Source organism: Carlito syrichta, unplaced genomic scaffold, assembly GCF_000164805.1.
Source record: "Carlito syrichta isolate Samal-C Ts95f unplaced genomic scaffold, Tarsius_syrichta-2.0.1 Scaffold309319, whole genome shotgun sequence".
NCBI classification, from domain to species: Eukaryota; Metazoa; Chordata; class Mammalia; order Primates; family Tarsiidae; genus Carlito; species Carlito syrichta.
The window spans coordinates 139,463-153,162 of record NW_007253415.1 but is presented as its reverse complement, the minus strand read 5'-3'; the positions used below and the strand labels follow the sequence as shown (position 1 = coordinate 153,162).

Sequence of the window (13,700 nt, the reverse complement as noted above, 5' to 3'; positions counted from 1 at the left end):
ATGTCAAAAGATCTTAGGTCAATAATTAGCACACAGTAAATATACAATGAATATTCATTGAATAGTAAGTGTGATTTCCATTTAATTGGAAAAAGAGACAAATATACCAGCACTATGAAAAATTAGATCACAAGCCAGGTTCGGTGACTCAGCCTGTAATCCCGCTTCTTTGGGAGGCTGAGGTGAGTGGATTGTCTGAGCCCACAGGTTCGAGACCCGCCTGGGCAGGCGAGACCTCATCTCTACAATAAATAAATAAATAAAAAATTAGCCGAGTGTGGTAGCGTGCACCTGTAGTTCCAGTTACTTGGAAGGCTGAGGCAAAAGGATCACCAGAGTCCAGCAGGTCTAGGCTGCGGTGGCCGGGAGCGGCCACTGCTCTACAGAGTGAGACTCCAACTCAAAAAAAAAAAAAAAAACTTTTTTCACAAAAGATAAATAATCCTTCTCTAGGAATAAGCCACATTAATGAACATAGGTTATTTGAAGAGTATGCATTCACTAGTCAGAATTAAAGTAATTACTGTTTTGTGAGTATTGTTTTCTGGTATGGAAACCAAAAAAAGAAAGTTAAGTATATGATGAGGGTATATAATTACTCAATTACTTATTTATTCATTAGTTCAACAAATGCTTGGGACAGGCTTACTCTGATGCTGGTACTACCTTAGGCATTGTTGAAAGAAGAAATAATAACCCTTTATCTATCCAATTTATACTTAAAGAAAGATACAAAAATAAATAAACATGTGGTTATTTCCCAATAATGATAACTGCTAAAAAAAAATCTATACAACTGGAGATGTCATTTTAAGTAGAGAGGTCAAAGTCACAGTGAGGTGCTATTTGAACATGTGTCTTTTGTGAAGTGAGGGAGTGAGTTACGCAAATAACTAAGGGGAAGAGTGTTGAGTTTAGGGGAAAGGGAAGAGTGAATGCATATATTTTCAAATAGATGTTCATGTTTGAATACATCTCAACAATTCTACAGTATATGGTGATGTTTTACACTCTCTAAATTTCTTTTCAAAAGTATGGCATGAGATTGCAGCATGACTGTTGGGAGCCAGCCATGGAGGCACACTGAGCGTTAGGGATCAGGAAGGGCCGTTGACCCCGAGACCACTAGGATGCATTCAGGAGCTATTTGACCCCATTTCCTCCCCTTTTCTACTCAGCACTAACCAGATTAAGCTCCTGTGAGCTCAAAACATAAAAACTCTGAGACCGGGACGAACACAAGCTAACTTTAGAAGCTCATTGCTCCCATTCTTCCACAAACTGCAGTTTTGGCTTTCACACAGCTTATAATTCAAACTCTTGTCACATCAAAGAGCCTTAGTATTGGTCACAGGCTTCTGGGTCATGATCTTAGGATTTATTGAAGGTGTAAGTTGTAGAATATAGTTTTAGAAGACAGCCATTGTGTTGAAAGAATTCGGCTGGGTTATTTGCAGGTAACCTACTGTGAACTTTGGACTGGGACACATTCCAAACATTCTGGGATGGGTCACTTGCATTTGTAAAGTAAATACTTAAGCTTCTATAGAATTGTTTAACTTGGCATAAATAAATCAGTTTAGGATGAAAAAGGTTTACAGAATATGTCAGTCATGGATTAGGTTATCCTTTGTTATGGGATTTTAAGATTATCATATGAAAAGGGTTTAAAGGTAATCATTGATTAAGTTTTCATGGATTAAGATTTCTGGTGGGTGGGGGACACCCCTCCCACATCTGACTTTGTGTATAAAAGACCCGTTGTAATTCCCAATAACACACATTGCTTCTGCACTAGACCGGAGTCCAGTCTCTTTCTTTCTCTCTCTCTCTCTCTTTCTTTCTCTCTTCTTCCACCCAATCACTGACGCCGTCTCCACCTTTGGGGTACCCTGAACCTGGCTGGAGCAGGTCTCTGGCACATGACATTAGTTATAATATAAAGAAAAATAAGAACTCTTACCTGGGTTTTTCTTTGTATGCTCTTTAAAGCTGTATGTATGCACTAAATTGGTATTTCTTAGAAGAATAAAGCAATATGGAACTACATTAGTAGAGTGCTTTTGCACAACATTTTCATTAATAAAATACCAATAAATAATTTCAGGTCTGCAGGAATAATTCAGACTAATAAAACTAGAGAAAACTTATCAATGTAACCATAAAGCTTTAAGTCTTTTAAGGCATGTGAAGACTTTCTTTTTCTTTTAATTTTTATTATAAATTTGTGGGGTACTTTCAAGTAAACACCATCACTAACAAAGACTCATGCTAATGCTGCAAACCTCAAGTCAGGTAACAATAGGTATTGCTTAAGACATTGATTGTTTCCCTGTCTCAATTGTATTTCTTGACCAAGCATTCTTCTGTGCAGCCTGGAAAACAAGACTATGTGGAGCGCTCTTTGTCCCAAACAATCAGCACATTAGTAGGAACAATGAGTCCCTGGCTTCCAAATCTATTAATTGGAGTCATTTAAACATAACCATATTTGTAGGATATCCAATTTCTCCATAATTCCTCTTGCAAAGAGAACAAAATCATTAATAGTTTATTTCTGAAAAGTATAACCATTTGTAAAATAATCACTTGATTAAACATCTATCCCAAAATTGCACCTAACAAAATTCATGATATTTTATCCATTTTTTAATTTTAAAGATATGAGGTAGAATTCAGGACTAAGTATACAACTGGTTATTGTACAGGTAAAGTTTGGGCTTCTCTTTGGTCCCCACTTCACCTGGTTTGAGATCATGTACCCTTATTGATGTTTTGTGCTCCCTCCCCCGGCAATATCCTGCTACCCCCAATCCCTTTCTTATAGTATTATGATAATTGTTCAGGGTCTGCCTATGAGTGAGACCATGTAGTAATCAGTGCTTTGTTTCTGTGATGGATCATGGAGAATTATGGACTGTAAATCCATCAAAGTTGTTGCAAAGTTCATTTGTTTATCCTTCTTTATGGCTGCATAATATTCCATTATTTATATGTACCATATTTTATTCATCAGTTCAGTTTTGATGGACAACACAGTTGGTTGGTTCATGGTTTTGCTATTGTAAATAGTGCTGCAGTAAACATGCATGTGCAAGTACCTTTATCATAGAATGATTTGAGTTTCTCCAGGTATTTTTCCAGTAGGGGTATTGCTGGGACATATGGAAGATCAATTTCTAGTTCTTTTAGAAATTGCCTCACTATTTTCCATAGAGGTTGCACTAATTTACAGTCCCATCAGCAGTGTAGAAGTGTTTCCTTTTCTCCACATCCTGGCTAGCATCTGTTTTTGTTGTTGTTGTTGTTGTTGTTGTTTTTATTAATGATGGCCATTCTTACTGGGTTTAGGTGGTATCTCAATGTGATTTTGATTTGCTGATGATTTGGGAGGCTGAGCAATTTTTCATGGGTCTGTTGGCTCCCCTATGTCTTCATTTTAGTAGTGTCTATTCATGTCTTTTGTCTACTTTTTAATAGGGTTGTTTGTGTGTTATTTTTCCTTTCACACTTTTATTGTAGATCCTGGTTCTGCAATATACAGTTGGCAATTTTTTTTCCATTCTGTGTGTTATCTCCCCACTCTCTTGGTGGTTTCTTTTGCTTTGCAGAAGATTTTCAGTTTAATGAGTTCCCATTTGTCTATCTTATCTCTTATGGCAAGGACATCTGGGGTTTTGATCAGGAAATGGCTGCCTACCCCGACTTCTGTAAGTGTGTCTCCAGAGTTTCCTGATTCTTATAGCTTGAGATTGTATATTAAGGTCTTTGTTCCATTTAGAGTTGATTTTTGTGTGTGTTGATAGGTAGGGGTGCTGTTTCAATCTTCTGCATGTCATCAACCAGTTTTCCCTGGACTGTTTGCTGAATACACTCTCCTCCCCCCAGTGGTTGTTAGTGGAGGCCTTGTCAAAGATGAATTGTTTGAGACATTGAGGTTTTGCTTTTGGAATCTCTATCCTGCTCTATTGATCTATATGTCTGTTCTTGTACCAATATCAGGGTGTTTTGATTATAGTAGCCTTATAATAAACTTTAAATCTGAAGTGTGATACCTCCCACTTTGTTTTTGTTTTTGTTTTGTTTTTTGCTCAGGATTGTTTTGGCTGTTTGTAGTCATTTATGTTTCCATATGAATTGTCATTTCCAGGTCTGAGAAGAATGATGTTGGTAATTTAATGGGTATTGTGTTGGATCTGTAGATTGCCTTTGGTAGAATGGACATCTTAAAATGAAGATGCCAAGGTCTTTCTTTCTTTCTTTCTTTCTTTCTTTCTTTCTTTCTTTCTTTCTTTCTTTCTTTCGTTTTTGTGGATATTATGAATGGGACTGTGCTTTTATTTGGTTCTCTGCCTGCTCGTTGTAGGTGTATAAGAATGTGACTGTATTTTGCACATTTATTTTCTACCCTGGGACTTTGCCAAAATCCTTTGTGAGTGAAAGGATGTTTTTGACAGATTCCCTTGTAGTTTTGAGGAATAGGATCATGTCATCTCTTGGTAATTCTTAATGTCACTCAATATACAGACCATATTTAAATTTCCCCAATTGTGTCATAGATATTGTCTAGTTAGTTTCAATCGAGTCAAACCAATTTGGTTGTTTCAACTATGTTCCCTTAATTATGTAACAATTATTTGTGCAAGAACATGTATATGTGTGTTCAGGTCTTTTTTTTTTTTTTTTTTAATGAGCCCTATGTATAATGCTTCGTGCTCTATATTTGGCTTATTGCTTCATTTGGTGTAATTTAACTTGTTTTTGCTTCAACTAATTTAAACCCACAGAACAAGAATTTTTATTTGCTCTTGCTCATTCTTTTTATTTATTTTAGGCAAGAATTCTTCATAGATGTGTCTGACTACTGACAGTTGCAGCATGTTGGAAGGCACAAATTTTTGTGATGTTCATTCTGACCTGTGGATTCAGGCAGTGTGAACTTGATTACTTGGTTTTAAAATTCCCCATGAACATTTTGCCTAACAATTTTTAATATCCATTGAAATTATTACCTTGATTCATTTTTTAATTAAGAGGTCTAAAATTCTAAAATTGTGATTTTCTAATTCCATCCTTGTTTATGCTTTTATTTCTTCTAAACTCCCTCTTATCAACTTTTAGTAACCCTGAGATACAAATCATATAAGAAAAATAGAATAAATTGTTTATTTTCTTCAAGTATTAATTTTCAGAGTAATAAGTTTGCACCCAAGTAATCTTTGATAGTAACCAATGTTTTATTTTTTCTTTTTTAGTTCTAGATTTAAACATATTTGATGCCTATAAGACAATTGCAGCTAATAATTTGTTAAAATGTTGCAGCCATAAGCCAGTGGAAGCCATTTCAAATTGCTTTCTATGTCTCTTTGAGATAATTTGGCTAGCTGTTAACTGTATTCTTGCTTAATGGAAAATTAAACTGCTAAAGGCTTAACTTGTATATTTTTTTAACCCTAGATTTCAAATCAGCCATTTCTCCAAGAACATACAGTTCAGTTAAAGGAAAAAAAAGTTTTATCTTACAGAAATTTGGGAAATATTGGTATTTGTGCCTGTTAAGTTATAAATTTCAGTGATACTTGTTTTAAAAGAAGAATATTTTCTCATACTACATTTCTAATTTAAATTAAAATAAAAAGATTTTTATTTGCTTTCCCTTATTTTATAGCTATAACTCTTGCATGCAATATAGGTTTCAATTATATTTAAATAACTATTTATTTTACTGTTTTCTTTCATTTCTTCCTATCTTTATTACCTTTTTGTTTTACCTTTTTCTCTTCTTTTACATAATTTGACATTCTATAAAACCTTTTTGGGATATTGTTTTTTCACTTAGAGTATTCACTTATTTTCTTAGAGTATTTCACTTAGAGTATTTTCAGGAGGGCATCTCATAGCAGTATACAAAAAAACCTTCTTCTTTCCTTTTTCATAGTTCTTTGATGTGACTCATAGCTTATTTAATCAATCTTATATAACATTAAATAGCATTTATATTAAATTTAACAAGTCTGTTTTCATTATAAATAACGCTTGTGTATGTTATTTGCATTTTTTTACTATTCTATCTTCAAGATAGAGTCCTAGAACTACAGATGCTTTGAAAAAGGGTAAATATATATGTAATGTTAATAGCACTTCAAATAGCCTACTATATGCATTGTAACTTGTTACATCTCTACCCCAAACGTATAAAAATACCTGTTTATGCACAGCTTCACTTACAAGACGTGGCATTAAACTTTTGATTTCTGCCATTCTGAAAGGTGGGAAATGACAAATCAGGGCAGAGTTTAATTTTGATTCTATTGACATGAGTCAGGCAAACAACTCTTCTTCAAGTATTTAAAGTCAATTTGCATTTCTTTTACATAGACTAACTATCTTATGTCTATTATTCTACAGAATTGTCATTTTCTCCTCTACTATATTTAATATAAGTAGAGATTTTTTTCTCAGTTTTTCATTTATTTTAAATTTTCTGTTGTTTTTGCGAAGAAGGTTTTTGTATTCATGTAATCTAAATTTTAATCTTGCCTTCAAACTCTTTTGGTGTGTGGAATAAGAGAAAGATCTAATTTTATCTTTTTCATGACTGTTTATTTGCCATAATATGACACTTTATCATTTATGTTGCATTTTGTAGAGCTAACCATCCTATTAAATTTTGCTTTTTTTTTTTTTTTTTTGAGTTGGAGTCTCACTCAGTCGCCCAGACTGGAGCGCAGTGGCCACTCCCAGCCACCGCAGCCTTGACCTGCTGGGCTCCAGCGATCCTTCTGCCTCAGTCTTCCTAGTAGCTGGAACTACAGGTGCACGCTACCACGCCCGGCTGATTTTTTGATTTATTGTAGAGAAGAGGTCTCACCAAGTTGCCCAGGCGGGTCTCGAATCCGCAGGCTCAGGCAATTCACTCACCTCAGCCTCCCAAAGCCCAGGATTACAGGCTGAGACACCGAGCCCAGGTTAAATTTTGCTTTAACTTGGGGGATTTTTATCAGTTATTTGCGTTTGTTTAGTAATTCATATAAACAGCAGAAATGTTGAGTTATGATTCCTCAGTATTCTAAGGCAATATGTTTATTTATAGTAATTCTACATGAACTAGACAAAAACTTGTAAAGATTTCCAGATCTGAGAAAACTGGGAATGCTACCTTTTGAATAACAATATCCAAGTGCAACCTAGAAATAGTGGCATTATTCCAGTGATTCTTCCTTCTGAAGTATAAAATTAATTTTTATGATCTCTCATACTCACAGCCTCAGAAGTACTACAGAGAAGGGCACATGGATTTGATGCCAACAGTTGAGTCAACAATCTTACATCAGTCATTTTAATCATTTCTAGACTAGTTCTTTGAACCTCTTAATATCATCTGTGCAATGGATAAAATTATCCTTGTCCTATATATTTCTCAACATAATCAACTTGACTGATTCAAGTGCAAGGCTTTCTCTTTGTAGAATTCATGGAATTCTAGGAATAAAAGTGTCCAAAATGAAATATCCTCTTTTTATTGCACAGCATATCCTCCTGTATCTCTCAACAAGGACACAATGCTTCAGTCATACATCACAAATAGCTTCAAAGGCAAGGCATTCATTTCTATATGCATTAACAAATCAGAAAAACTTTTTCTCTGGAAAGTTAATATTCTTTCAATAGAATAATCTATTACACTTTGTAGTATTTCTGTATGCTTTAAAATAATTTAAAGAAATAGATTCTTTATGGATCAAAATCCTGTGAAATTTCTCTCAGAATTAATTTGAGCTTCTTTGAGGAACCTGAGCTTATCAATTTATGCATCAAAGTCATGTATTAAAATCTCATATAAATATATGCTATAAGTTGTAGAAATATTCTGTTGTTCACTAGGATTGAAAACACATTTTGAGATTGATTCTGGAAAAAGGGACTTTTGTAGCTATTAATTTCTGGAAGGAATCCTTCACATCTTTATTCCTCAGGGTATAGATCAGGGGTTCAGCATAGGGTTGACAACTGTATGAAACACAGAGGTCACTTTGACTGTGTGCCTGGAGTTTTTGGAGTTGGGAACACAGTAGAGTGAAAGTATGGTCCCATGGAAGATGGTGATGGTGGTCAGGTGGGCAGCTTTTTGGCTTCCACCAGCTGAACAGATTTTTAGTACAGTTACAAAAATAGCAAAATAGGAAGTGAGGATTATCAGTAGTGTACTCATCTCATTGAAGCCAAAAAGCAGCGGGTGTGGGATGTGTATGTCAGAAATCAGATAGCGTTGAGAGCAATATATTCACAAAAAAGTGGTTGATTACAGTACGTCCAGAAAAATTTACCTGGCTAGCGTAGCAAAGAAGTACCAAACATACCCTAGAGATATGACCCAGCTACAAGCAAGTCACAGAGCTTCTGTGACATGGCCACTGTATAAAGCAGAGGATTGCAGATGGACACAAAGTGGTCATAGGCCATCACCGCCAACAAGGACTCTCTCACCATAGCAGTGCAGTGTAGAAAGTACTGCAACATGCAGCTAAAGAAGAAGATGCTTTTTATCAGCCATGACCAAGTTTTCAAGCAGCTTGTGAGTGACAATGGAAGAGTAACAAAAATCAACAAAAGAGAGCCGGTTAAGCAACAAGTACATGGGGGTGTGAAGTTTGGGGTTTAACTTGATGATTACTATCATCCCAGGATTTCCTAACACAGTGATAATGTACATGATTAGAAAAATGAGGAAGAGAGGAATCTGGAGCTCTAGGTAATCTGTGAAAACTAAGAGGGCAAAGCCTTTCTTCACACACATTTCTTACAACCATCACCATAATTCCTTTCAAAGTTAGCGTGTGGTTGAAGAGAATTGTTTCTGTCAAAAGGAAGATGTATGGGGGTGAATGATAACATATCATAACTTCTTGTGGCTTAGGAAAAAAATGAGAAGGAAGAATTATTTGTCCTAGTTTTCTCCATGAGGCACATGCCTCATAGATACAGCTACTGTGTATGTACCAAGCTAGGTTGAGTCTCTGATATACCTTTGCATTTTATTGCACTTTTTGTTTTCATAAAAATATTTGCATTGTAGTGTATACATCCTAAAAATTAGCTAATAGTATAATATGCACATAACTGGCAGAAAATGATTGTACATAAATGCATAAACTAATGTAGATTCTGTGAAAAAATGTAAAATATTTGTCTCAAACAACAACATATGCTGCTGCTTTATTTTGCTTATATAGACAAATCAACAAAAATATTTAAAATGATATATTTTTATTCTCACTATAATATAAAATATTAGAAAAATCTAGAAAAAGCGTAGCAATTCCACTTGAGCAACTTGTTTTCTGTAGAGGCTACTCCTCTCGTTGAATATCTTAGTTGCACTGGAGTTGAGAAAGAAAATGGCTAATTTTGACCTCTGAGTAGATTGTACACTTTATTAGAGGTTCTGGCTTCAGGCTAGTGTCTACTATAGCTTACACATCATCTCAAGACTTATTAGGTAAGAGTTAACTCAAGACTAATCTGTTTCCATTCTTGTAAAAGTGTACATATCAATTAAGGTCCATTTGCAGAGAACATGGACAAACACACATTTCCAGGTGGCAAATATATTACTATTCTTTGTGAAATAGTTGTCAATGGATATAAGACCAATTATTTCCATGAGTGCTAACTCCTTTCTTTAATGTTATTAGATTCAGCGTTGAATGGCATATACAGTGATTTAACATGAAAAAATAGCATATCAAAAATATACTATTTTCAGTTTCATAGAAAATCTGAGTAAACTTATCTGCTACAGAGAAGCAGACCACCAGTCTCCTGTTTCTCTGTAGGCTGAATACACCTGGGACACTGAGGTTTTTGCATCTAAGTCTATAACCCCAGGGACTCAAACTCTGGAGGATCTCCAACAACTTATTCTTCACAGCAACAAAACAAAACAGCAACCCCAGGGACTCAAACTCTGGAGCCTCTCCAGCAATGCATTCTTCAAGGCAAGTATCAGGTCTCCTGCATCATCTTTAATGATGAATTTCCTTAATTACACAGAAAAATTGCAACATGAAGTTGAACAATAGGCTTTGCTTGGACATAAATAAATGCCCTATGTAACTAATAAAACTAAAATAATACCTAAATAACACCTCATTTGCTCCAAAATTCGAGTTTCTTTGAAATTTAGAGGCAGCAAATACCAATTTTAGGCAAATTGTTCCAAAAAGTGATCCAAAATCTGTCCATTTTTAGTGGGTCCCAAAACAAAAGAAAATTTGTAACAAATCTAGTCTTGTGTTACAAGCTACTGTGCTATTTGGGGCACATAACAGAGAATATATGACTAGCCTTGAAGTATATATGACCTGTCAGGGCAGTTCATATCTTTGGATAGGTCCTTATAATGAATTACAGATCAGACACTGAAGATTTTAGAGCAAAGCAATAACTTACTCTGCATGTAATTATTCCCCTTGTGAGAATAAGTTTCTGTATTTTTAAAAATAGACTCCAGTAGAAACTGAATGATTGAAAATAGCCAGCAAGTACCATGCAAACTGCACCTCCCATCATGAACATCCATCCAACAGTACTTCTCTTCCTAGAAGCAAGTAAGTTACATGATCAAGTGTTTCAAATGTCCATTTGAAGTGATTCAAATGGTCCATACTCTTGCTGTATTGTTTTCTCCTTTTCAATCTGAACTCATACCTCATGGGATATCCCTATGACAACCTAAATATGGCAGAAATCATAAGGGCATTATTTCCAGATGATTCTCCATGATATGCTGGCATGACACAGAAGTGAATATTTGCAGCATTATAATTCTGCTCTGGAGTAGACTTAAAAGACAGCAGTTAACAAAAATTATTCTAGTATTTAAAATTCAGAAAGTTTTATTACAATATTGGGATCACTTTAGAAATGTACTTATGGAATAAGTTCTGTGGCAATACTTTAGAGGAATGGAGTGCAACAAATCTACAACCAATATACATTGCTGTTTCTCCAATGATTTATGAGATCCAGAATTTATGGGTCCAAAATGTAAATGGAAGTGATTCTTTTACTTATCACCTTTGATGATCCACTAGCTAAATCTTTGCTTCCCTTAAGTGAAAGCATGAACTCTAGTAGTGTAAAGGCCATATCTCCCAAGGAAGATATGCTTCTACTAGCAAACATAGTGATGAATCCATTAAGTTGTAATTGTGATTTCCTTGACCAAAAAATGTGGGAGTGATATGAACTTTCTGAATTGAGGTATGAAGGTGTCTTAAAGTTCCAAATTTTATTTTTTAACATTTCTCTGAGATCACTACATAAGAAAACCAGTATAACCTACACGTGGATGAGAGAATACTTGGAAAATACTGAGACACCACAGCTAAAAACCAGCAACAAGTCACCTAACAAACAAATGATGGCATCTTGGAAGCATTGGGCCTAGCAGAGTCCTGAGGTAATTGTAGCAACATGAGTAAACCCAAGTGAGACAGGCAGTAGAACCATGTAGTTAGCACACAAAATGGTGAGAAATAACATATTGTTTTTAGCCACTAAGCTCTGGGGTGTTTTTCCTCAGCAAACAAAAAAAAATAACAAAAATATGTAGTAAGTTACAATTTCCATGTTTTGATTTGTTTATGAAATTAGTTGCAATATCCATTATTCCTATAAAGTTACACCCATGTGCTCAGGCCTGAATATGTGGTTGATTTTAATTGCATCAATTACAGAGAACAACCAAATATACAGAGAGATACACACACCCAGTTAAAGAGAAAGCAAAGATTATGTAAATCAACTTTTCTTTTTTGAGTTGGAGTCTCACTCTGTCACCGAAACTGGAGTGCAGTAGCCGCTTCCAGCCACTGCAGCTTCGACCTACTGGATTCTGGCGATCCTTCCGCCTCAGGCTTCCATGTAGCTGGAACTACAGGTGCGTGCTACCACGGCCGTCTAATTTCTTTTTTTTTATTGTAGAGCTGAGGGCTTACCAAGTTGCCCAGGTGGGTCTCGAACCCGCTCAGGCAATCTACTCACCTCAGCCTCCCAAAGCACGGGATTGCAGGCTGAGCCATCGAGCCCGGCTAAATCAATTTTCAATTCTAAACTTTATTATATATAAATGTTATAATACCTACTTTATTTCTGTAATTAATTATTATGATTACCAAAATATGCAAAAACTCAAATATGTATTTCCAAAATTTACATGAACAAATAGAATTTTCATACACAATATATCCACTGATGTGCTGATATTTCATTTAAAAAATTTGATCAAAGGAGTATGTTATATATGTAAGTAGTTGTGTGAGATAAAACAAAAAGAACACAAAAATATTCACAATAAATTACTCTATGTGTAGTAGAATTTTGCAAATTTTGGTGCCGTTGCACCAAAAGTAGTTTATTTCTGTTCTAGCTAAATCAAATTGTATGACTGTAACATATCTTAAACACTTACTTTAGCCAGGCTCGGTGGCTCAGCCTGTAATCCCATGCTTTGGGAGGCTGAGGTGAGTGGATTGCCTGAGCTCAAGGGTTCGAGACCCTCCTGGGCAACTTGGTGAGATCTCATCTCTACAATAAATCAAAAAATCAGCCGGGTTTGGTAGCGCATGCCTGTAATTCCGGTTACTCGGAAGGCTGAGGCAGAAGGATCACTGGAGCCCAGGAGGTCAAGGCTGTGGTGGCCGGGAGCAGCCACTGCACTCCAGTCTGGGCGACAGAGTGAGACTCCAACTCAAAAAAATAAATAAATAAATAAATAAAATAAAATAAAAACACTTACTTTATGTCTATTTAGGCTATTGTAATTTTTTTTGTCATTTTAAGCAATATGCAACTGAGCATTGTGATATATCTCTTCTTGTATGAATTTACTTAAATTTCACTAGAACAGTGATTTGACACAATTCTTCATGTCATAATATACACAGAAAATATTATTCATATAATACTCAAGAATAAACAGAAAATGGTTTGTTTCACATATTTTTTCAATATTACCCTCATTTTGTTTTCTCTTTTTCTAGTTAATTTTTATAGATATCTTTATATTATACATATTGATCTTTTGTCAGTTAAGTATGTTGCAAAATTTTTCTTTCATTCTCAGATTTCTCTTTTCAATGTGTTAATGACATCACGTGCTCTAACTTTAATGTAATGTTTCCCTTATTTTTCTTTCTGTGTCTTCAGAATGTTAGCCTATTCTGAAATTTTAAAAAATGATCCGGAGACGGGGCAAGATGGCGACGGCATAGGTGAACTGGTGAGATTCTCTGAACCCCTGTGTCTCTCTCTCACCTGATAGTTGGGACCAAGACTGCAAACTGCTGAATAGACAGACTGTAAAGCAGAGGGAAAAGTGAACAAAACCAGAAGACCCTCATAAGGAAGAACAGGTCATTGCAGAAGAGAAATAAAAGCAACCCCACCTTCCCTGAAAAACAGAATTGAAGAGGAGGAGGGAAAGGGGTAGAGGGAGAAAAATCTACAGAAATGAAGAAAAACCAAAAGAAGAGTATGGGTCTCTCCCAGACGCCTGGGAGAGCAGACACTGAGAAAACTGACTTTGGAATACAAACAATGAAAAGTCCCCAGAATGAAGGGTCTCAAACTGCAAATGTAGATATCAAAACAATAATGGAGAGATTAAAAAGAATTGAGGAGACACAAGAAGAAAC

The 13,700-nt window shown here is 35.4% G+C and overlaps 1 protein-coding gene across 1 annotated transcript; it reads right to left on the bottom strand.

Annotated features, from left to right (window-relative positions):
* Positions 1-7,880: 7,880 nt before the first annotated feature.
* On the bottom strand, positions 7,881-8,816 carry LOC103269595 (olfactory receptor 5D14). Its single transcript, XM_008067158.1, is given in 6 exon segments — positions 7,881-7,987; positions 7,990-8,287; positions 8,289-8,349; positions 8,351-8,544; positions 8,546-8,783; positions 8,785-8,816. Coding segments are annotated over 6 exon segments (930 nt in total).
* Positions 8,817-13,700: the final 4,884 nt, after the last annotated feature.